The 26,096-nt window shown below is 45.3% G+C and overlaps 1 protein-coding gene across 1 annotated transcript in view; it reads left to right on the top strand.

Annotated features, from left to right (window-relative positions):
• The window catches only part of NTSR1 (neurotensin receptor 1), a 49,588-nt gene that overhangs the window by 19,360 nt on the left and 4,132 nt on the right, over window positions 1-26,096 (top strand). The window contains exon 2 of the mRNA XM_040575785.1: window positions 16,173-16,374. Coding sequence (XP_040431719.1) covers window positions 16,173-16,374 — 202 coding nt within the window. The remainder of the gene's footprint in view (window positions 1-16,172; window positions 16,375-26,096) is intronic.

Here is a 26,096-nt window from a genome sequence, read left to right on the forward strand (position 1 = left end):
GCTCCCTCGTGGATCCTTTTATTGCCTTTAGTCAAAGCAATATTACGCGGGAGTTAGATTGAGGTATGGAAAGTCAGACTTTCCAGGTCACTTTAAGGCTTTATTTAATAATAAACCTCGCTAGAAAACAGAGGAAGGCGTTGCGAAAATGCTTGCGAAGAAGAGGTTTAGATCAGATCTAGTTATTTTCTGCCTCAGTTTATTAACCTGAAAAAAAGGAATAATAAAAACTTTCTCGTACCCAGAAGGGAATGGATGGTTTTGCTTAATGAACCACATAATGTCTTTGTCCATGAAATGCTGAATAAATTTGACTTCCTTCCGCCATTTCAGTGCTATGTATGTTGCTCTCTCTCCATGAAAATTCATCACAGTACCTGAACGCTGAGAGCTAATGAGAATTCCCTGCACTTAAAGGGCTGAAATTAAAATATCGCAATTACCGAAGTATCTTCCATTAGATGGAATTATTTATGAGAACTTGTCACTTAAAAGACTCTCGGTTTTTACTGATTCAGAAATCAAAAAGTTTAAGGCTGTTGTCATATTTTTTTTCTACCAGCCTGACACGGGAGCTTCTCTTCCTACATTGCAGAGAGTTGTTTGGGAGAGCAGAGCACAAGATTTTTGGCATCTTCTTTATCCACTCTAGCTCAAGTGGAGTCTCTCAAAACACTTCAGAGCTGTAGAGCTTCATCCTCACCAGTTTTGATGCTCATCCTTCTCATGATCAGTCCTTCATGGGGGGTGAACCTAGAAAGACTGAAATGTATTGTCCTGACACTGAATTTAGGGGAACACCACCCCACCAAATAATTACACTTTTCAGTATGTCTGGCAGAGACAAGCCTGAACTCAAAATCCCAGATCTTTTATGTCCCTGCTCACATCCTCGAAACTTGGAGGGCTCATTTTATAAGGCCAGTCTTTTCCCAGCTGAATAATTCACCCTTGCTGTAACTTTGGGCAGCATCAGAATTTCTTTTTTACCGGAAGAGGAAAATATTCGAAGTGCTTCTGTAATCCATTGTGAGGCAGGATTTTGCCTGCAGAGGAAACACCCGTTGTTAGAATAATGAACTGAGAAGCACACAAGCAAACAAAAATTATTGGCTAGCAGGTCCTCCTATTTCATGTAGGAGCAGACACCTCAGTTATACATCAGAAAATCAATGTGAGTGTGACTTGCCTGCTAACTGGTCAGCAAGAGTGAGTCAGCTTGGTCCTTGTGGTGCAGAGCTGCTAAGGAAGGTAAGGATGCTGTCACCCACAGGCCCCTGGCAGCAAGAGAGGCACCTAAAGGCCTAAAGGGGTGCGGGGGAGCTGAAGGACATCCTCACATGCCATAACAGTATTTGCTGTGGTCAGTCTTGAGTTAGTTAAAGCATTGGCAGTGGCTCGTCTCAGATGTAGCTGCTTAAATATATTTCTTGGTTTAAGGGTAGGAGAGGTCACTGTAAAGCTTGGCGGATTTTTTTTTTTCCTTTTTCATTAGCCTTTTGCAAATAGAGAGATTTTTGAGAAGTGAATAGTGATACCGCTGTTTCTCCAGCCCTGCCTTGCTGTTGAAGGGAGAAAAAAAGCCTGGACAAACTAATTGCATTTCAAGGTACCAGATACAAAAAGTCATCGGTCACGGAAAGGAGGAGAATGTTTCCTGAGCAAGCCAATTCGCCCTTTATTGAGGCAGACGTGTGCAGGTATGTGCCTTCAGTGGGGGGCTGTGAGCACAGCCAGGCATGGGTATATATACATATACAGATATGTGTGTATACATGTAATATCCATGTATATACATGTAATATACATGTATATCACAGCCAGCCTTCAGCTGGGGGGCTCCTTCCTTAGTGTTAGATAGCACCAAACAGAAACACGGGCTGTCAGCTTGCTTCTTGGTAGCAAAGCCAGGTGCTCAAAATAAAACGGCCTCCATCTCCCTGTGCTTGTTCTGAAACCGGTTTTGAGAAGTGAATTAAAAAAATTAAGGACTAAATACTCAATTCTTGGCTATGAATATTTATGGCAATATTGGACTTGCAAATTTAAGGTAATTTAAATGTCAAAACCGGTGTAAAGTCTTTCCTTTGGAGGATAAGTCAGAGAAAATTAATCTTGATTACAAGTCATAACATAGGGAAATTAGCATCTTAGGGCATCAGTGATAAACACTTCTGTACTATCCTCTTTATGAGCCATGTACTTTACAAAGATAAGAATTAATTTTAATAAAAAAATCACCCCTTAATTAACCAGTTAGGTAATTAACAGGGAAATCCTGGTTGCATTCATGACACTGTGATTATTTCATCTTGCTAAATCACCTCCTCTTCTGCAAGGACTCTGCCTCCACAGCTGTTTGGAGAGGAAAAGTTTCTACCTGAGATTGACTCTTCTTGTGTCTGGGAGACCTGCCTTAGGGATAAACGCAGTGATTTTTACCATGAATTTCTCATGCTTAAAAAGGAAATGATTATAGTTAATGCATAGCAAAGGTCAGTGTAAGCAACATCTGCTGCAGCAGCTCTGCAAGCAGAGGATGCTGCTACCGTCAGCCTTTGCAGCCAAGCTCAGACCCTTGAACAGGACCAATGGCTTGCAGGGATTTTCCCTGTCTGCAGGGATTTTGCTCCTGCTTCTTGCAATGCAGAAGTTAGGGTGTCAGAAGTAAGTTTCTGCTCCAGCTCCTATGTCAGCATTTTTAGCCATTCCTCCACAGACCTTTGGGGTTTTGAGAAAGGCAATTCTGAAAAACAACCCTACTGTTAACAGGCTGCAAATTGCCATGCAGGAGGCTGAACTGCCATGGGGAAATAGAGATTTTTCTAACCTGCAACCAGAATCTGAATTCAAGGAATAGCAACGTATATCTTTGCAGGCAGCCAAGCCCTGTACAGCACCCAAGGAGTTCCTTCACCCAGCACCTCACACTTGCTTCATCCATCAGACTTTTAGCCAGTCTCCAATGCTGGCCACAGCCAGCTGCTTTGGGGTAAGGTCTGAAGAAATTTAGAACAGAAAAGAAAGCAGCTCACAGGCAAAACGTGTTCCTCGTGCCAGTCATCTGGCGGCTGGATTAAGCCTCAGAGCAGAGGAGGTTACATGAAGTCTGTGTTCAGGACTGACTCCTCAGCAGCCACACCAGAAACAAATCTGACATTTGACCTGTCGGTCTCATTGGCAGTCTCATCCTCTAGCATTTAGTTCCACGTGTTCATTTTGCACTTTACTTTAAAAAAAAAAAAAATCAATTCTGAGAAATGGATATGCAACAGGACTTGTCTTTGTTATGGTTTACATAGAGGGCCATGACCTGGGTGTGTTCTGCCTTGGGATCGTTTCCTGGAGCACTGTGCGGATTTGGGGTTATGGCAGCCTTTTGGCTGTCCAGTTAGGTTTGGCACCTGCAGCTCCAAAACCCTGCTGGGGTACACTGGGACCTCATCTGTTCACCACGGTGGCTTTAATTAGCCAACAGAGGTGCTGGCACCAGGCAAGGATGGCTCATATCTGCTCTCCTCTCCAGCCACAGGTTTACAATTGCTCTCTCTGGTACCACCTTCCTTGCTCCCCACCGAGCCATGGGGTATTTCCATTCTCCCTCTGCTATTCCCATATTTACCCACTGGTTTTTACCCCTGGGGTTTGCTGAGGTGGCAGGGCAGCACTCTGAAACCAGCAGATCCTCTGAGATCCTGGGAGATGTCAGGTCCCCCTGCAGCTCCTCCGTTTGTCTCATCGCCCTGGCAAAATGGCTTTTCTCCAAAGATGGGGCCCCTCCTCAGGATGACACCTGTAATTCTACAGTAAGGGCAGCAGAGTGCATAGTATTACTGTAAAAATATCAAGTAGGCCCTTTTAAATAGTCTGGAAGGCTGTATGTGAGTGAACACCCCAGTTTCCCTTCGGGAGCTCACGGTTCCCCATGCAGTACTGCTTCAAGACCCCAGGTGACATTGCCACAGCAGCCCTGCACACCCCCTACAGCACAGGTAGATCCATCTCAGCCGGATTTAATGCACCTACTTGTGGAAGGAGGGATTGTGTGGGTGGAGACACCCAAGATGACCATGTCCAGCTGGGGACCTCGCACAACTGCTCTTTTCCTTGGAAGGCCCGCTCTGGCAGTGCGGAGCTAGCCAAGCCATCGCTCCCTGATGGTCTCTCGTGCTCAGCACAGGAGTTGGGTCAAGCCTTGTGTCCACCTTGCACGGAGAGCGACCTGGCTCAAAACTTCAGGCATGGAAATTGCTGACTGATATGTCAATGCACGGCGATGCTCGGTTCTCTAGCCTCCTTTGAAAAAATATAGCTCTAAGCATCTCCAGTTTCTGCTTTCGTTTTTGTCCCTTTCTGCCTTTATCTGAGCCATTTGTATTTCATCCTTACAACACGGGAAAGGAAAAAAGAGAGAGGAAAAAAAAAAAAAAGGTGACATACACATTGAATGAGAGCGAATGGTTTTTTTCTCACCCAATGGACAGATTTCTTCCCCTTCCTCCTCCAGCATTTCACATCCTCAGTTCTCCCTCCCTCTCTTGCTGTAAATATCCTCAGCAATGGACAGACCCTGCAAATGTCCTGAAGAGCACACAGCGCTGTGCAGAAACCACCAGCCACGCTCAGAGTGAACAAGCTGGGCTAAGAAAGTACCAACAGATTATGAAAGGGCCTTCCCAGAGCAAGAAGCTGTCCAGGACAGGGGCTGGTGGTGCCCATGCAGCCACGATCTCCTCTGCTGGGACAGGAGGAGGACAGAGAGCCACAAGGGCCACCGGCGAAGGGGAGGAGGCTTCCTCCTGGCCCTCAATTGCCCCTGGAACAGCCCCTGGATTCCTGGATTCGAGCACGGTGACGGCAATGCACACGGACAAACTCTGTGCTGGTCCACTGGTTCAGCAAGACCTGCACATAGCCGAGAGGAAAGACACCTTATTTCAGCTGCTTCCAAAGTCAGCAGGAAGAGACCTGAAAAAATTGACTGTAACATAACAACGTAATGAGACGTCTGGTGATGAAGGCTGCCCGACAAAGGCAGACATGCCAACGTCCCCCCCTGCACGCCAGGAACTGGGAACCGAGTCGCTCCCAGCTCACGCCGCATTCCTATTTCTGTCCTGCTGGCATTCAGCTTGTGATCTGGGGGAGGAAATGTAATTAATGGAGGACACACAGCTAGAATGTGACAAAGGAAGACAAATCTGGTTGTGTGTTATATTTATGCTTTGCCCACAGCCAGAGTGGAAAAAAGAAAAAAGTATTTGGCCAGCATAAAAGGTGCTCTGTGAAATACAAATGCTCTTTCCTCCTTCAAAAATAGAAACTGTGGAGAAATGACTGAAATCTTCTCAGGTTCAGTAAGATCCTAAAAGCCTTGAGTCCTTCTTGAACAGTCCCATGATCACAAATCAGTGAAATAAGCCTATAAACAGAAATGTGCTTCTTGATTTGCCTTGGTCGTGCGTTCAAGCGCGGCAGAGGGAGATAATTTTGGTCTCCCTCAAAATACTACCTGGTTGATGTCTTTTTTTGGTAGCTCATCCAATCCCCCTGATTAAGAGATGCGCAGCCGGGTCCCTCGGAGCAGCAGGGAGAGATTCAGGAGAGCCGCGCGCTCACTCGGTGCCACTTGACCGTGCTCGGTTTGGAGAGGTCAGCTACATCTCCGCGGCGGCAGCGCGTCGTGGAGGGGAGATGGAGATCTCTCCAGCCCACTTCAAAGCCTGACGAGAAGAGGGACAGGTACTGCCTCCTGGGAAGGACTGCCATGGAAATAGGAACTTGAAGAGGGTCTTACGGCGTTAGCTTACTCGAGAGAAAGCCCGGTGCTGTGCTGGGTGTAGAGATTTGAATCGCAGCCTGTGTAATCGATTTCTCTGCAGGTGCTTGCTGGTGGGCAGTGGGATCTGCGGTAGTTGCATGGGTTTTCTGGGTTTCTGTCTGGAAACCATCTCTGAGGGGGCAGAACCACAAAGCTGCTGGCAGAAGCGATGTGCAAGATCTCAGCCATTCCTCAAGCACCAGCTGAAAGCCCCCCAGCCTTGCATCCCTTCACAGCCAAAGCCACCGTGGTGCTTAGCCCAGTACCCACCTCATCCTCCTGCACCTTCCTCAACCTCGGTGCCTCCAGGCCTGGCCAGCTTCCTTCCCCGACTACCCCCTCCCATCCCACCTTCAGAAATAAATTAATTTCTTCATTGCAAACCCCCTGTCTGCTGGAAAGGCTTCAAGGGAAAGTCTTACCATTACAGCAACGCTAAAACTCACACTGCTCAATGCCATCACTGTACAAAAATCTGCTTTTTATGTGGATCGGGTGTTGGTTTCTGCTCCTGGCTGGGGGCACTCCTTCAGACCGTAATTAATTTGTGTAAACTGGAAAAAATAAAGACAAAATATCTGGGCTGCCACGGCTTAATAACGCAACTTGGGCAGAACTGCGGCATTTTCTCAGTAAACTGAGGAATGTTCCAAACTTCAGCTTGAAAGTTCAGACCTCCAGAGAGATTGTTAGATTTTAATTGCTACCTTAATCAACATTTATTAGTGCTAACCAAAGCTCCTCGTGGATTTAAAATTCAACCCATTTGTCAACTATTAATTATTTTAAGCAGACAAGCTGTTATTTCACTGGCTATATTAAATGTGACTTTTCAGCATATGTGAAATATTACAAATAGCTGCAGAAATTTTGATCCTGAATCATAATTCAACAGATAAACTATTCTTCGCCATGATCTCACTTGTCTCTCAGGCACCTATAATATCTCTCACCCTTCTCTACCTCCTTCGCACCCGGCAGAAAGTACAAAACCCAAAGCAGGTCCCATGTGTTTCAGGAGGAGAATGATTTGTTCTTTCCATTTCATTTTAAATTAACTCTCCTTTGAATCCTCCCGTAGCCCGTGTGCCTCATGCATCAGGCTGAAGGTTTTATAGCGCGGGCTCTGCCTCAAATCTTCAGCATTGTCCTGGGGGTCGGAGCTGATTTATTAATTGCCTTTCACTCTCACTCTCCCTGAGGACGCATGCTTGCCTGCAACCTGGCTTGTTTCACCCAGCCAGCACCCCCAGGTCTCTGCGTCGCCCCCAGCAGCGGAGGGGACCCCAGCACCCCTTTGGCACAGCTCCCACAGCCACCGGGGGAGCAGAGCAGACCCACGATCCATCTACTGTGCATTGCCAAGAGGGTGTGGGAAGAAGGAAAGAAGTCACCACTCGATTTAACTCTTTACCGATCTTCACAGCTAGAAATCTTTGCCTCCTACATCCACTCCCATGCTTCTGCCTTTTGCTTACTCCTGAAACCCCAAAACTCTTTACTAGAAATTCCCAAGCTGGCCTGGTCCCTTTAAGTGATTTAATACACACGTAGGCAAAAGCCTACAAAATCAATCCATTTTGATTATCACGGCTGAAATGACTCAATATTACCAAATGACAGAAGAAGAAAAGTTGGGGGATAATTGACTGTCACCATGGTTTGATTCTTTTTGACGTGCTCTGCGAGAGAATATCCAAGTATAATAGTCTCATTCATTACAACTATCCCAAGCGTGAACCGAAGAAGTGCGGAATAACAAGCAGATACTAGAGAAGCACGGCTTGCAAGAACAGCTGCCGTGCTTTATTTACGTGGTGATAAACCACCGAGACACAGGCGTAGTCTGCAGCGGCTGCTTCTGCACCCATCCCAGGCAGCAAGCCCCACGCAGTAGAAATAGGAGCATCGGATGCATGGAGCGCTTGCACTTGTGTCTAAAAGCATAGGAAAGAGGATGATTTGCTGGGTTTTGACAAGGATATCATCAGCTACCCTCAGTGGGGAGCATCAGCCCGCACCAGGGAAGCACCAAGCTGTGGAGGCACTGCCCGTGGATGAAAGTCCCCCACGGGAGCCCCCGCTGGTTGGGCACTGCAGACAGGCAGGAGGATGGACACAAAATAACTGCAAAACCTGGATTAGGATTACTCAGATGTCAGGAGCATGAGGCACGGCATGAATGTGTATTAAAATATTTAGAGGGCTGACAAGCAGCAGAGCTGGAGGAAAGGAAATATTTAGTGATATGTGTTGGGCAATATCCCTTTGGCGGAAGCAAGGAGGAACCCAAATACCGGCAGACAGTGAGAACTGAAACCCAACTGCACTAGTAAATTATTTAAAGCATATTTCCAACCTGTCATTTGAAGCTAAACTATTACTTCCCCTTCAGTAGAATATATCTGGTGAGGAGGGTGAGGGTGAAAGAGTTTCAGAGCCCTGCACATTCAAAGGGAAAATCGAGAACATTATTCACTGAGCTTTTGTTCAACCAAAAATATTGCCCTAAATAGTGTTATGGATAACTAGATATGAGAAGCAAAGCTGAGGCCAGTAAACGTTCTGACAGCAGACAAATTGACTTCATTCTTGTTTGCAAGCAAACCTGAGTAAATTTAATTAATTTACCTTGTAGCACAATGTACCCAATTGCTGGAAACTAAGAAGGCAGTTTTCCTGAAGGAGGAATAACAGAATCAGAGCATCACTCAGGTTGGAAAAGACCTCTAAGATCATCAAGTCCAACGTGAAGGAGACAGGTTTTGAATCTTTCAGGTTAAGGATGATGTGACGGAGGATCAGCAGTGCTGCTCTGGCACTTCTTCCTCCCTGCATCACCAGGAACAGGGATGCAGGAGTCATCCTGGACCAAACCCCCAACATTTCAGCTTCCATACATCCCTCAAGTCAGTGGCAGGAGTCTCTAGATTAAATGAGGTGAGATGTGCAAGTGCCCCAAACCTATTTTCATCACCTTCACCAAGTGTAATCCCAGCGAGGTGGGCTTTTTAGTTGCTTGCTTTTCGTTTTTGTTTGTTTTGGTAATTGTTTTACTCTTTCATTTTTCTAAAGAAACATTCTTTTATCCTTCAGTTCTATGGAGATGTGAAGCTGAATATCCGTGATGTACAACAAGGCATTCTGCATCACGCTGTGACAAACCTTAAAGCTTTCCCATTTGCCCAGTTCTCTAGCACATTATTTCCAGGATTTCCTGAATTTCACAGCTTTTCTCTACCTTTGGGAGTTAGAATCAGAAGAGCCATTCAAGTCTGAGACCGGTGTCCTTAAGATCAGGAGAGGAGGAAGTTTTCTCTTATGAATATTTATAATGAAGACAGTATTCTGACATTTAGCAAGGTAATGAGGAGCTCTGAGGTCCCCAGGGAGTTTGATGCTTAGGTATTACCCTTGTGTACAATTAGGAATAATAAGCCTTATATCAAACGTGAATCATACCTTTTTGCTATTACTTATGATAACTTTGAAAATAACTTGGGCCACAAGATTCTAAGTATGCATAGAAATGAGGTTAAATGATCTCATCTGGTACCCAGTCAAGCTCAGGAATGCCACCATTATTCAGTGCTCTGACATCTTTGCAATCCCATCATAAGCAGGAGACACATTTAAGTTGTTCTGCATCAGATGTTGTTTTTTATGAACAACTGATTTCTCCATGGAGGGAGATTTATGAATGGGAAAGCTGGGGGAATGTTTTTGCCATAGAGATATGATGGATTTTTTGCCAGTATGCAATTCATTTCCATCTGTTCTGTCTCTGATTAACTCCTGCAGAGTGTGTGATTAACTTAACTTCTCAAGATCATTAGCTGCTCTGCATTCCCGTTATAGTTCATCAGGGTAGGACCACACACAGGCTTAAAAATGTTACACTGATTATTCTTAATGTCCAAATCCACACTGGCTGGTCATTCTTTCGTGATGTCCCTGGATCTAAAGAGAGAAGGCATGTTACCAGGAAAACATCACTACTCGGAGCAAGCCCAAAATGCTAATGACAATGAAGTTCAGGTGGATCAAGTACAGCACAGACCAAAAACAGTGCATGCTGCCACCGTTAGCCTTGCAGTAACAGGCATTTTCTTCTGATCTTAAATATCTACCAATATAAAACCTACAGCATCTTAATAGAAGCAAGCAGCCCCAGCTCATCCACAAGGCTTTTGTCTCACCCTCTGAGCTGTGTTTCGAGTGGTCTCCTTTTGTGAACAGAATAAGGCCAGTAATGGATGTGTCAGTAACAGAGGCTCACGTGTCCTTGCCATGCAATTAATTAACCATCGGTCTCATTGATATTAACGGGTGCAGAGCAATAGCAACATAGGGACAGGACCTGGTCCCTTACTTGGCAGCATCAATCAGATCCATCTCATCACACCGCCACGGCTACTTCATTGCAGCACCAGAAATAAAATGCGCCTCTGTGAGTTAAAAGATAAATATGCAAAGACCGAGCTCCTGCTCAAGCTCCTTCTTAGAACTCCAAACCTTCACACACGCTTTGGCACCTGGCCTTGTTCCTATTTACCCATTATTTGCATTTTCAAACTAGGATGCGCTTGTCTGAGATAAGGACCAGGGGCCCTACACCACAGTACAAGCCCCCACGGGTGTTAGGCACCCACTCAAGCTCTTCCGATTCCCTATTCTCTCACTTCTGTACTCTTTTAGGCTTCCTCTTTAGTCTGTAGATTTAATTTAGATATGTATCGAATGAATGATCCAAAAGAGGGAAGATCGGAAAGACTTTGTACTGGATAATATGCTCTGAACCAAGCCAAACTGAAATTACTAAAATGCCTCAACGTTTTTTCAGAAGAGCAGAAATCCCTTTCTAGGCTGTTTTTCAGCTTCCCCATTCCTCCCTGTGCCAGGCACTGGCTATGAAAGCAGTTGTTGCTCTCTTTCCTCACTTACGAATATGATCTCTCCTGCCCCGTTGTATCTAAGGAATGGTATTTAGCTGATAACTGCTAAGTGCTTGGCATGGACGTTTGGAAAGCTATGCAAAGATGGGGTTCAATTAGATGGTAATTTATTTTCCAAGGAAAAAAAACAAAAACAAAAAAAAAATAACTTTGGGTATTTCATCAGATACATCCTGTGAACATCAAACACGAGTGCCAATGCCAAGCGCTCCTTGTGGCATGCCGGCAGCGTGTGCGCTTCCCTGCCCTGCTTGTCTGCCACCAGTTGCATACTCAGGAATGTGGCAGCGTGCTTATTAACAGCCGGAATTATCCACTGGGTCGTTAAAAAAAAATGCTAATTCCAGCCACCAAGTGAGAAAACTGGTAATTTTGTCGAGTATATGTAGTCAAATAGGACTTTTTGGCAGCCAAATGTTGATGTAGCAGGATGTGCTTTTCTGATTGGCATATGCTAACAATACTACCTCCCCAGCCAGGGGGAGGATAATTTACTTTTCATTTCCATTGGAAATGAGGTGAACCAGAATGTGGTAGATTTTTTAACCCAGCTATGTGGGTTTTAACTTTTTTTTTAGCTATGTTTAATTGATTTGCTCAAAAGCACAACACCCTGTGTCCTCAGCCCTCTCCGTCATCACTTCCAGGAAACCAGCAAGGACAGATCTCCTGAGATGCTTTCCAGCTCCTTTGGGGTCTCGTGGCCATTTCCCAGGCATGTCCTCAGGGTCCAAAGGGTCTTTGGGATGGTTGAAAGTCTCTGCACTGAGAAATCCAGGCAGCGAGGGACCATCTCGGCTCTCTGCCACAAAGCAGGTGTCATGACCAGGGGCTAAATTTCCCCTGAAAAACTGTCCTCCTCATCTGCTCCTGGGTCTGGTCCCTGCTGGCGGGGTCCCTGGCTGCCATTCCGTGGGGCACCCTGGTGCGGGGCACCCTGCTGCTGCCAGCATTTCCTGCTTTGTTTGCTTAGTGTGACCGTGCACATAGAGAAAAGGCCAACTTTGGGAAAACATGAGAAACAATTTCAAAAAATATTTACCTTTATAGCCTCAGTATAAGGAACTTTTTTCAGATAAAAATTCTTCCAATGGAAATATTATGAACTATCCTAATTCTTGTCTTTTTATTTTATTGTAATACTTGCAGTATTCCAATAAGAGGTGTTTCAATTGCTACCATATCTCCATGATTTTTAACTTCCCACCACTTAAGAGGTCCAAGACCAGTAAAACAGCTACAAATACCTGTTAGCAGCTTCAAAGCCGTGTACGGACGGGCCATGGAAGCAGCCAGTAGCCGGCACACCGGTACCTCAGCCAGCTGGATTTGCTGGCAGCAGAGGTGACCTGGAGCTGGAGCAGAGCCTTCCTTTCGGGTTTCCTTGGATGGGATAAGTAGGTCCTGCTCAGGGAACTCACCATTGATTTTATGCACCTCGAAAGTAAATGTCAGTAACGTCACAGAAATAAAGGAAATAGAAAGCGACTCCGCAAAGCCTTCTCCTCACTAGCAATAGCAGCTTTGAGCTCCCTCGTGATGCTTCTGGGAAAAAGATGCTTCAAGTCTGGGGCTGCCGGTAAATTTTGTGGCTGTGCTTATTAGAGGGGAAAAGTCATAGGTGTTTAATTGAAACCCCCAAAATTGCTCAGTGTTTTTATTGGAAGATGTGATCCCTTAGGGAAAGATTCTGATCCTAGGTGCACGAAGCCTTAACATTAAATTACAGAAGGAGGTTCCTTTGGCATGATGATACAGGAAAGGACACACTGAGGGGTGGAACTGGTCCCCGTGTTGTCCCCTCAGGGATGCTGCTGGGGGCTACCACGCACAAGTAGGTAGGAGCCAGGGACAAACCTGACCCAGGTGGCTTCCAGCGAGGCACACCTGGGGTTCCTTTTACCTTGGGCGAGGCACAGCACCAGCTGGATCTGTAGTCTGTACCTGCATATAATGCATGTAACAGATGTAACGCTTTCTCTTCAGATATATAAAGGGTAAAGTCAGGAGATTGGGATAAAACTTCCTTCTGAAGGGGCCTGGGGACCGTGTTCCTCCAGGAGCCACCCTGCAGCACAAGTGAATGAACCTTCCCAGAACTTCTGGTTTGCAGGACTCGTTTAAGCCCTCTGGGGAGCCGCCAGGCGAAGTTACGTGTCCATCTTCCCCATCACCGTGGCGAACGAGCTGCTGGCTGCTTCCAGCGGTAACCCAGGGAAACGGCGGGGCCGAGTAACGCGAGGGACGGCCTGGCAGGAGCAGAGCACGTCAGCGCGAAGCTCCGCAGGGCCAGGGGAGCCGTTTTCAGTATAAAAGGTTTAGAAAGAGGCACAAACGCCAGCACCGTGTTCTCCTTTTGTTTCACTCGATTTCGCTGGTCCCTTCCCCTGTGCCTCTCCCACGCGCTCGTCTGAGAGGCCCCAAACTCCCATCCTGCCGAGTTCTGCACTCTCCTGCTCAGCTAACAACGCAAATCGGATTGTGTTGAGCTGACCAGGAGAGGCTGCTAACTGCATTTTTCCCCTCTGGAAGTGTGATTTCATTTCCATAAATTTCCATTTGTCTTCTCATTAGCTGATGAAGCCCCATCCACAGACCTGCTCTCTCTGCGGTGTCCTCACCTAACTGCAATGCTTCGTGGTTTGGCTGGGATTAAAATCCCTTGTGGCAATAGGATGGAAAGCCAGGATGGAAAGTGTGCTGCCGTTGGAGCCCCCTGGGAGGCCAGAGGTGCTTGGTATCGAGTGATCTGGTAGCTCAGGCACGCTTTCATGGGGCCAGCGTCTGGGCAGAGGTTTCTGCTGGCATTTTACCCTCCGCTGGCATCCGCGGTGTCCCCGTTTTGCACAGTGCATCCAGAGAAGAGAGGTTTGGGTCAGTGTAGGGCAGCCTTGCCCAGGGCCAAATTCTGCTGCCTGCGAGGCTCGTGGAAATTGGAAATTCACCACCCTTGGTGGCCAAGTTACAAGGTGGGCTTTCTTAACTATAGGAGAGTTTTGGTACAAACCAAGACAGGACAGAAATCTTTAAATTAATCCTTTCATAGGATGTATGCAATGTATGAGACAGTTTCTCAAGCTTTCGAAAGACTTCCCAACACAATTAGGGAATGAATCAAGACTTTAAAGAAAACTCAGAAAAGACTTTTTGGGTTCTGCGTAATTATATTAGGTAAGACCAATTTTTAACTTGGACAATTCTATGGAGTGAAATCCAATAGACTCTGAATCCCAGGTGACAGAGTGAAGCATTTCCTTTTGTCATTTGCAAAATGGTAGGACAGAAGGACGTTCAGCAGCTAAAGAAGCACAAACAGCAGCGGGACCACAGGGCTTTTTTCATAGTCGAAAAAATATATACTATATATATAATATATAATTTTGTAGTTTTTTTCAGGTGAGCCTGAGCAAAGTCTCTTCACCCGTGTGCACCAGCTCAGCACAGCTGAGGTTAAATTGTGAAGGTTAAATAAATAAAGCGGGTCCTTTACAAGCACATTACTCTGAGTGAAAGCCTGTCATCTTGTGCCAGCTGAGAACTCGGTCCCTACCACTTAATGATCTTTCTCAGTGTCTTGAAGCAACTCCAAAAGATAACTTCTTTGTATACAGGAGGCTGTGAGACGTGTTATGTTTTAGAAGACAATGCAAGCTTAGAAAACTGCCATATATTTAACAACAGAGACCATTAACAGCTTGCTGTGGTGGGGTATATCTAGGAATTTCCCCGGGAAATTGTCCACAGAGGAGCTCTATTATTATTACAGGCATAAACCAAGAGACAATGTTCTCACAATGTGGGCTGCTAGAGACAAAACCCAGCTGGTACTTCTACTAAATGCATCGAGCTGTGCAGCACAAGGCTGTACAGAGACTTGATCTGACTAAAGAAAACTTTGGCAGCAGCAACACTGCCTGTCTTCACCAAAAGAGGAGCTGCGTCTTGCTTAAATTTATGGATAAAGAAACTGAAGTGCTTCTGATTGCAGTGCACCTGCTACGCACATGATTATGTGCTTCTTATTTCTTTGTTTTAGGGATCCTGTGTTGCATTCTGGGTTGTTGTTTGCTGGGTTTTGGTTTGGTTTGGTTTGATTTTCATTCATTCTTCATTTTTCCATTCATCTCCGGTATTTCTGAATCCCTCCAGAGCAAGGAGAACGTATATCTGAACGAGATGTTGGGTATACAGCACATGCCTGGACACTGCGGTGATCACACTGTGTGTGGGGTGGAAAGGGGACATCTCCATTTGAGATGTTGGTAGATAAGGCTTTCCTAGGTTTTGGTCTGCAGAGGGACATGGGGTTGGCTCAGGATGCAGGGTCACTTCTGTATTTCAAAGTACTGAGCTGCAGGAGATGTTTCTATCTGGGTGGAAGAAGTTAGCATGCCTTGTAACCCCACCACAGGGCAAAGTTCTCTATTAATTTTAGAAGTTTTGTCCTTTTGTTGTTGTTTTATTGCTTTTAATAAAATTGCTTCCAGGATGATTTGCAGCACACAGTTCAACTCTTGTTAATATTTTGAAATTTTAAACTTCGAGGCTTTGAGGGGCTTTTGATCTGTCACGTACTCATCTCAGGGATGTGCTGAGCCTCCTCCTGAACCACTGAACAACAAAGATGAGCCCTGTGGGTGCCCAGCAAATCTTCTTCCCCAGGCTGCTGCTTGTTAAACTCGGCTCCAGCAGGTTCCTCGGCAGTGCAGGAGGCCCTCACAAAGGCTTCCTGCTTTTATTTGACACGAACAGTGACTTCCACTTGATTCAATCACGGCTTAATTTGATCCTCCATTTAATTTTATCAAAACTGCAGTAATCAAATAATTTGTACTAAAACCATTATAACTTCCACTTGTTTACTCTGATCAATTTTAATCCTTTAAGGCACAAGGGCTATTGGATAATTTCATTACCAGATAACAAAAAGCTGTCATTAAATCTACAAGCAAAGGCCAGAGCACAAACTGAAAGTTAAAAAGATCCCAAGCAGAGCTCATGCTAAAGAAAAAAAGTGCAATAAGATGCTGTTATTTAGAAGTCATGCTATGCACAATGAAAGCTAAGAAGCATCCTACCGCTTGCAAGATAGAAAGATAACAGCATGTTTTCATCATGACATTCATGGCAATGAACTACACTGAAAAGGGGAAGAAAATGTAATTGGGTGTGAGTGAATTTGACTTTCATGAGCGTTGACCCACCTGAATGAATGTATGGCAGTGGAGTCTGAGCTCTCCCTCTACTCAGTAAGCCTTTAAAACCAAAGGCAGCAGAGTAAGAGGAAGGAAAAGATTTCCACTGCAGGCTGCTCCTCTGCTGCCATGAGAAATGAAGCACAATCTGCTTCGCTGAGCATTCCTCCTGCATGACCATGCCACGTCTCTCTCCCGCAGGTCAACACTTTCATCTCCTTCGTGTTCCCCATGGTCGTCATTTCCGTGCTCAACACCATCATCGCCAACCAGCTCCTGGTCATGTTCAAGCAGGCAGCCCAGGAAAACCAGGTGTGCACCATCGGCGGGCAGCAGACGATGCTCAGCATGTCCATGGAGCCTGGCCGTGTGCAAGCCCTGAAGCACGGCGTCAGGGTCCTGCGTAAGTAGCAACACATTTTGACACTGAACTTGTCTATGTAAACCTAATCTGAAGGCGAATAGGTTGAAATTGGTAAATGCTTTCATCTGAAACACCTTAAAAGAAAAGTAGCTTTTTTTTTTAATCCAAATTGCTTCCAACAAATGCTTTGACATTTGCCATAATTGTCCAGTTCTCATCTCAAAGCCCCACATTCTGGAAAATGTATTTGTTTCTTCTCTTGGTCTCTTCCTTCTTCATCTATTTCTTGCTTAGTCACCAAAAGTCTTCTAGGGAATTTTATCCTCTGTTTTCCTTTACGATCTTTTTCTCCCAGAAACACTTTTCTGAGTCCTAATCTTCCCTTAAAGCATACAAAAATTCATTATAGAGAAAGCAAGCTTGGGATTTAAGTAGTGTTTAATTCCTTGTGCTCAATGAAGAAGTTGAGAAATGAAAATTTCAAATTTAAGGAAAAAAATCTTTTGTGTTCTGTGAGACAGAAACAACTTGGTAATACCAATTTCTGCTCCTCCTTCTGTTGCTGGCCAGCTCCAGCCCGAATACTTCCCTTTCAGCTGGTGCTGGTTTGGGGCTCCCAGTGTGATGGGGGAACTGATGCAGATTTAAAACCAAAGGTATTTCGTGGGGTTGGGTTTGAACAGATCAGCCTGAGTGGCCACAAGGCACAGGACACACAGCCCTGCTGGTGCTGCCCACGGTCACTTACGGCTGCAGATCCCGCTCGGCCACCCCACGCGGCTGGGGGTTCCTTCCCCTGCTCCCTGGGCAAAAGCTCCTGCTCCAAAGGAGTTCTCTGTTTCACCAGAGGGTGCAGAAAATCAATTTTGCCCTGAAGATACACACATAGAAGTCAGTTTCTCACAAACCTTCACAGCTTTGATTCAGATTTCCATTTTTGTCTTCCTGACAGAAAAAAAAAGGTCAAATAACTCAGATCTAAAAAAAAAAAAAAATAATTGATGAAATCAGAATGTTTTTCCTCTTCAGAACGCTGACTTCCAATTCCAAAGTGAAACGATGTTAAAATGTCACCGTTTCTGTTGATTTGATAGCAAAACATTTTTCACATAATCCTTGCCTGAAGCAAGGCAGTGACGGGCAACGGCTCTGTCGGCAACAGCAGAGAATTCCCCCGGCCCTGTGCTGCACGTAACCAGGGTCAAGCAAATCTTCGCTGGTGCTCGGTGTGTTACAGCAGCAGACTGTGCATCATCACATCATTTCCCCATGCCTTCCTGGGGGCTGCATGTCACCTTTTTGTGAGCTACGCTTTGTCTGCTCCCACCAAATTCTGCAACCAATGTTTTGCAAACTCTGACCCGGCCATACACGATATCACAGCAAAAACATTTTCTCTGTCCTAAGCCAAATTTGCATGCAGCAGAGGGAAAAGAGGAAGAGAAGAGAAGAGAAGAGAAGAGAAGAGAAGAGAAGAAAGAGAAGAAAGAGAAGAGAAGGAAGAGAAGAGAAGAGAAGAGAAGAGAAGAGAAGAGAAGAGAGGAGAGGAGAGGAGAGGAGAGGGGAGGAGAGAAGAAAGAGAAGAAAGAGAAGAAAGAGAAGAGAAGGAAGAGAAGAGAAGAGAAGAGAAGAGAAGAGAAGAGAAAAGAGAAGAGAAGAAAAAGAAAAGAAGAGAAGAGAAGAGAGAAGAGAAGAGAAGAGAAGAGAGAAAGGAAAAGGAAAGGAAAGTGAAAGGAAAGGAAAGGAAAGGAAAAGAAAGGAAAGGAAAGGAAAGGAAAGGAAAGGAAAGGAAAGGAAAGGAAAGGAAAGGAAAGGAAAGGAAAGGAAAGAAAAAGGAGAAAAGGAGAAGCAGCTTCCTCTTATATGAATGTTATTAAATTTTGCAGAGCTTTGAGGGCTGGCTATCTAAATATATTTCAGATGAATTCCTAAGCCCTGTTATTGAAAATGCCTTTCTCCATATTTCACATGCAATAAAGGGTTCACCTTTGCACTTGTAATTACTGCAGTGTCTCAAACAACATTTATAGCCGTGAGCACAAATGGCCATTTATGAACTGCTTGGATGAGCACTCGTAACTTCGCAGAGAGACGAGGCACAATCATCATCTCCCTGGAAGAAGACAGAAAGAGATTCAATATTTGTTTATTCTTCCAGACAGCCACAATTAGAGTAATCACAAATAATCTTTTTCTTTTGCATTTGTTTGCGGGTATGTAAAGCTACAGAGCAGACCTGCTCGCGCACACTGACTCTCCGAGGAAGAGCTTTTGAAGGAATTCAAAAGCAAAACTGGCCCAGCATTTTAATGATTCTGTCAGCAGCAACTTAAGACTTGAATATATGGCTTTATTCCTTTCTTTTTTTTTTTTTTTTCTGCAGAGCTCTGGTTCAGACAAAGGTTAAATAAAAGATCCTGCACCCAGGAATTGAGCTGAGCTGTGAAATACTGGATGCCTTAATTAAGTAAGCTGAGGAAAAGACCAAAGAATCTGGTAGCTTTATCATCTGACAGATGATAAAGCAAAAGGTGTTCAAAAATAGCACCCTAAGATATCTAATAAAACCTGCCAGCTCTGGATTTACACTGGGAGAGCCCTCGTGCGCATGAGATGGTGCTTGCTAGCTGAAAGCTTTCCGACTGGCACTTCTCATTGCAAGGCTCTTGGTGGCTGCAGTGCTTTGGCCAAGGCCCCGATTTCCGTAAGGAAGGAAATCCTGGCTCTAGAGAAGCCACCAAAACCCCCCATTAGATTTTTCTCCAGATTTTCCAGCTCTTTTTCCCAAGGGATGCATCCCATGCAGCACGCTGTGCCTGTGCCACAGGCAATCCACCGGGTACACCACGGCTTCAAACACCATGCCTGTTGAGAAATGGAGTCAGAACTCCAGAAAACATCGGATCCTGTTAGACTGAGGTGTTTCCTCTCCTGAGCCTTGCTTTGGGACCAAGCCTCAGCGCTCCCAGGACGGGGCTGTGCTTCCCTCCTCCCCATCTTGTGCTCCTGCCTCCTGCCGGCAAGTGAGCAGCTGCCTTTTCTCACCTCTGCTCCAACAGCTCACACCTGTCTCTCTCCTCTTAGTGTTGTACACTTATTTTACATCAAGAAGGGAGACTTTTTGTGGATAATAACAGAGAGACCTACATTTACAGCTGTCATTCCCCAGGCACTGCTCGGTGGTGGTGGGAGAGCATCCTGCACCTTGTTTCCTCCTCGGCACTGAAAACCAGCCCTTCTTGCTCTGAACGATAAGCTTCTTTTCTTCTTCTCCAGGCAAATTTTTGCTTCTGTTATGTACTGCAAAAGCTCAAAAATGTCAGCAAAAGTGAGGGCTTTGGTCCTGAAGGTCTGCGTTGGTGTGGCAATGGGTCAGAGGTGGCACCGCAGGGCGCTGGGCAGTGATGCGCAGATATTGTGTGCATCTTTGTGGTCCCCTCCCTGCAGGGAGGGCAGAGCAGCTGCTTGTGCCCTTTCTCGACTGAGTAAGATCCAGCAAATAAGAAATCCATTGCCAGTTTTGCCTGTTTCTCGCTACATCACGCAGAAAGGCTCTTTTTATCCAGAAAGTGTTGCTTCGTTTCATTTCTCAGATGCACTTGACTACTGGGGGTGCTTGATTCACATTTACTTTTGTCACCTGTTCCTCACAACTTTTTTTTTTTTTTTTTAACATCTGAGCTGTCTGAAAAGCAGCAAAAACAAACACGGGTACACATGATTTATCCTGGCCTCTATGGCATCCAAAACCATCTACCCAGACTAGGCAAGTTTATGGAAGGCAGTGGGAAAAGAAAAATGGCACTTGTCCACACTAATAAAACTGCTGGCACAAAATCAGGCTTTATGAGGGTCAAAGCATTTTCCATTTCCAAAGGTAAACTTTGGCCTGAAGTACAGAAAGCTTGTTTTTGTCTTAAGGGTGAAATGTTTCAGAACACATCAAACTAGTGCTCAGAAAATAAATTTTTGCAGTTCATGGTGTGCAGAGTTGTTTGATGAGATCGGAGCAGCAAAAGCCTTTCTTCCTTCTTCCTTCTTCCTTCTTCCACATCTACTGAGAGAATGTACTTATTTATATTAAAATGGTCAGGCTAACAGCTTCATTCAAAATGTCCACGGCATCATTTTCCTCCTCTTTGATAGTGTTTTCTTGGTTCTGTCTGACTTTGATTGTGCACAAAATAATTAGGGAGCTCGGGATCAAGGAACTGTCAGCCCAGCTGCCTGTAAGCCAGCTCGTTAATTCGTTTAAAGGTGTGATTCCTGATTGCAATTCCCTCTCCGCTGTCAGCATTCTCCAGGTGTGAGGAGCCAAATTCGGAGAGCTCCAGGACCTGGCAGCTCTCCAGCTCTTTTCTGAGGATAACTGGGCAATGTTTGGGCAATGCAGTGCTGCCGCTAACAATACCTCCCTCCAAGAGATTTCATACCCTACCTCGCCCAGCCAATACGTCTTCCAGGTCTCCAAAAATAAGCCACCTCCATTTTTTGTGTGTTTTTTGACTTCTGTTGTTGCATTGTTATTCCTTGGTTGTATTGTAGGGGTGCTGGGGAGCTGAGTCTCTTGGGCGCTGTGTGATGCTGCATGGAAGGGTGAATCTCCTCTGATTGCATATCCTGGCACACCAACCATTTGATAAGTAGAAAGCTTCCTAAATTAATCTGAACTATAGCACCAAGTCTTAAACACATAGAGGCATGCACACACCCTTCATAATAAGCAGCTTTCAGCAGCTAAAACCCCATACGCTCTGTCCAGACTATTGCATACCAGATCCAGAGGCAATATAAACCTTTCCAGTCTCATTTTCATATGTACAGCTGCTGAAAAATCAGGGCATGCTTGAGCTCAGGCTGAAAGCTGTGTTTGGCCAACATCTCTTCTCGAAAGGGGACAGTTTAGTGACATGGACTAATTGTCCCCATCCATACACCAGGCTGGTTCCTGCAGTGACTGGAAGGAGGAGTCGCTGAATGGCACAGCTGAGCAAGGAGAACAGTGTTGAGGCAATTTGATGGACGTCGAGGGGAGGTCCCTGGCTGGACATTGGCTAAGCCTATTAGTGTGATCGGTTCCAGGTAGCATTTGCTCCGTTACAGGAGCTGCTTAATGAAAGCAGTCATAAAGCACTTACAGAGGTTTAAGCAATTGAAACAATATCCTTCAGTCTCCCACAGTAGGCTGGGTGAAGCTTCAGTGATATGCTTCTTAGGAGAGGAAATTAAACCATATTTTTTTTACTGAAAGTCTGAGAATCTTTAAATTGTGATTCTGGGGCCTCTTCACTTCTTCAAGTAATACCAGGCAAATGCCAAGCGTTAAGGGAGCATGCATGCAGCCTACACGTTTCATTACTTTGTGTGCGAGTAATTCCCCTCCTGAATTAAACTCCTGAAGAGTTCATCCATTCCTCTTCTTGGGTGTTCCAAGTCTGAGCTATCAGGCTGAGGAGAACACCGCAGAACAACGGGCAGACCCCTTCTTACCTCCACCCTGCTCCTGCTCCTGCTGTGCCAGCGTTGTGGGAGTTCAGGCTCTCGTGGCTGCAGCTCTGAAGCCCTGGTCACTGCAGAAGCACGAAGCAAACACATCCCCAGAGTCCCCCTTGCAAGCAGAAACAGCTCAGGGAGGAATAAAGGACACATGAGACAACATGAGGGGAATTAAGAGGGGGCTGCAAAGGATGTCAGATTGGGTTATACCAGATCTTAGCAAACAGAAAGAGCCTTGAACCTGGCGAGAAGGCGAGAGCCCTCATCTGTCCTTCAATGGGGAAATTTTCTTTCTTTCTCCCTCCTTCTCCTCCAAACACCCGGACATCCCTGGAGGAAATGACACAAACAAAGCTTAAATTGAATTGAACTTCTTTCTTTTCACAAAGACTGTTTTACGAGGGAACTTGGGAAGAGACCCTGGTTTGCACAGTGCCAGCACAGGCATGCTCCTTGCTGGGCCCTGTTCTTTGCATAGCTTTTAACCTTCCTGTTCTGCCTTGCTCTTTTTGGATAAAACCAAGTCTTGTTGGTGCCAGGGGACGTTTTAACCACCACCGTGAGCAGGGCCAGGAATTCACATCCATTTTCAAACCCGTCAGCTAAAGCCACTAAAAATCAGCACTGGAGAATGCAGTCTGAGTATGATACTTCGTTTTTTGAAACCTTTTTTTTTTTTATTCATTCCGCTATCTGAAAATAATATGGAAAGATAAAAGCAGATCTCTGGCTGCACTGGAATGGAAATCAAGAAGTCAAATCTCACGTTTACACTGCTCAGTGACGAGTACAAGAGCACAAGGGGATTGTATCCAGTTTCTAGAGGAGCTGAGGGCTCCCCAGACCCTTTGCTGTTCCCAGTTTCTCTTCTTTTTTGCTCTCCCAGGCACTATTGGTGCATATTGGTGGTCTCCAGTCTCCACTGGGGGGTATCGACTTTTATGGAAATCGTTTCTTCTGCAGCCTTCTGACCCAAATACCAGCACAAGCAGTTTTAATTTTACTAGGCTCATGCCCACATTGTAACTACCACAACCCCTAGTCTGGGGCCTGCTGGTATAAATATTGCCGACGACCTGTCAGGTACTGCATCATGTTAACATAAACAGCGCCTCGAGGTTTAGCAAGGCACTGCCAGCCACATCTGCACTTGGCCCAGCTCTCTCCATCTTTCATATCAAACCGCACGGTGACATGTTCCCTTTGTGATAGATTCTCTTGTAACGGCACCAGCTAAACAAGCGCACAGACCCAAGAAGCTTTGAATACACAGGGATTGTTTCTCCAGAAACCAAAATTAATGCAAATCCCTGACACGAGCCGCATTACACTGCCTTATAGGTTATTCAGTACCAGCCGGAGCGTGCGTTCCTTGAGCGTCGCTGGAGATGTGACACTGCTGATGTGCTGAGCCTCAGCAAAGGCTGAGAGATTTTGCTCCGATAGATCTGTCCATACCCAAACAGCTCCTGCCTTTGCCCATGAGTTCGGATATGCTGCATGCATTTCAGCTCCCCTTGAAACACAAAAGAAAAGTAGTAAATTGGCCAAAATTGCCTCAACAAAGCTATCAAGGAGGCTGGGTTGGAGCTCCTCCGGAGGTCTTAGCAACTGTGGAGGTAGCTGAAAGCAGGAGCAGCATCTCTCTTCTCTCCCTCCACTGGGCACTGCCAGGGCTTTGTACACATGAGGTATTGCTCCAGGTTCATGCTAACACAGTGCCAGTTTTCTGAGACATTGGCCCTGGACAAGGGCTGCCTCCCAGCCAGAGCCCCAGGATACGCACGGCAAAACAAAATACTCACTGCAATGTAATGCAATTTAACTTCCAGGATTGCTTCCACATTCAGTTTAGTCTGAAAGTCAAGACTGGCACGGTTTAAATCTTCTCTTGCACAATGTAAAAGCTGTCGCTCAAAATTTATGTTTCCTGTGCGATAAACAGGGGCTCGCCGCGCCGCCGCGCCTCCTTCCTCCCTGCCCTTCCTCCTTGGGATGTGGTTCAAACAGGCAGAGAACTGAGCCACAACAAGACCAAATAGAAAATTATAGGATGCAATAATTCAGGTTTAAATATGCTTTTCAATTAGGAGTCTGAGTTAAAAGGGAAATGAAGGCGCAGCCTGGTTGGCTTGCACAGGTCCCCCCCTCTGCTCCCAGCCTGGGGCTGGCTCACAGGTTTGGCACCTCATTTGCTCAAATGTGGGAAATATCAGGAGTTAACGGAGCAGCTCTGCTCCTCTGAAAACCACATTTCCACGTGGCAATTGAATTAATTGGAAGTGAGGGAAGGGTCTGGTTCTGATGCAAGGCATGCACCCCTACCCATCCAGCGCTGCAGGGCTGGGGCAGAGCAGGGAAGCAGCCGTGCTCTCTGCACAGAGGCCACACGGCGGAGGCAAACAAGTCATGGGTTCTTGAATTTTTTAGTTCAAAAAACTGAAGCAGGAAATCTCAGACACAGCCCAAATCCATCCACTTAGTGCTGTCTTTTTAGACTGCTGAAGAGCTGCAGGCCCTGTAGTGATGAATTACATCTGCGATCACAATGGCCATATAGCAGCCAAAAATACTCAGATTGAAATAATGAATTCAACTGGACTATAATAATATATAATAATATAATAATAATATATAATTATATAATATATAAATAATAAATTCTTATTCTAGAGAATAAGAACAGACTCTCTAGCCTTTCTTCCCAAACCTGTCCTTTCCGATGCCTAAAACTTTACTGATTAAATGGCTTTTGCAGCATTTCTGGAAGATGCTTTCCTACATCACACAGGCTGATGCTAAGAGAATTTACCCATCCTCAGTGTTAGTAACTTGTTTAATAAATGAGAACGTGGGGTTGGAATAAAACTGAGAGTACAGAGGAATAAAACTGAGAGTACAGAGCTGGACGCCAAGAATTATTGAATTTCTGTACAAATCGCTCGGTGACTTCAGCCTTGATGACACTCCCAGAAAGAGGGCACAGACACTTGCCTCCCCACTCCTGCCCCACTGGAGGGGGGAAATTTACTGCATTTACTGGAGCCTCCCCTGTGCCTCTTGGCTGCGTAATGGTGATGGGAAGATGCAGCCACAGCCAGTCTTGCTCCTCATGCACTGTTTTTTAAGGGATACACATCATTTGTATCACTCCTCTGTGAGTGCTGGATTTGGGACATAGTCACATAAATATTTTCAGTGCAGAGGGAAATGCGGCCTTTGCCTCCAAGTGCCAAGCAGCTTGGTAAGAGCTTTGCCGCTTCCTAGCTCTTTACAGGTCACATAAAGGGCAAGAATAATGTGGCCCTTATTGTCTGTAGAACAAATTTGGGATAAAAAAAATAACATAATCATTTTATTTAGTCTTGATTTTCTTCTTGGGTTTTATTATGTTATGTTTTAACTGAGATTTCTTTATTTCCTGCTGGGATTCTGCCAGAATCCTGTCATTTCATACAGAGGTTGAAATACATATTACAAAAGGAAACAAGTCTTTCCCTTGATTGCCTGATATATCTGCTTTTTAATCTAGATTGACGAACGCTCAGCACCAGAAGGGCTTTTATCCTTCGGAGTTCTTGCATTTTGTTTTTCATTGGTTGATGATCCTTGGCTAGAATGTGGAGAGGAAGAAAAACTATCATCCTTCTCTTTTTACTCTTTAATTAATGATTTGTATGATGGCAATGTCCAGACCCAGGCATCTCGTAATCACTGTCTCAGGTACTGCACAAATATAGAACAAAAGGACGAGCTCTGCCACCAGAAAGCAGCTCCCGAGGCTGTTTAATGATCCCAAGCACCATGGGGACTGCAGCCAGTGACTCCGCATAACCAACTAATGGGATTACAGCGTCCCTGCTTCCCTGTCTACCTGGATGAAAAACATCCACTAACTGACTCTCTGAGTACTGTAGACAAAATACCTGGTGCCACAAGGGCATAAAACACAAGGACAGGTGCAAATGCAGACCAGTTTCATTTAGCCTGCATCTGAACTAGGCATCAACAGTCCCTTATCTGTGTTGTGTCTTTTGTTCATAATGTCACTGCTTCTGTGCTTATAGATATTTTCTATTATTTCCGTTATGCTTATTTGTATAGACATTTTCAGTCTGTTTGTCCCTCAGGGTTATTAATTCTTGGCACAGCAGCAAGGTAAGAACAAAGCGGGGCTTTAGGAAATCAGTTTATGCTGATAAACACCTCCCAGAAAGGTCCCTTTCTCACTCCTGATGAAGAACTGCTCACAAAAAGTTAACTTT

Source organism: Cygnus olor, chromosome 16 (genome assembly GCF_009769625.2).
Source record: "Cygnus olor isolate bCygOlo1 chromosome 16, bCygOlo1.pri.v2, whole genome shotgun sequence".
Lineage (NCBI taxonomy): Eukaryota > Metazoa > Chordata > Aves > Anseriformes > Anatidae > Cygnus > Cygnus olor.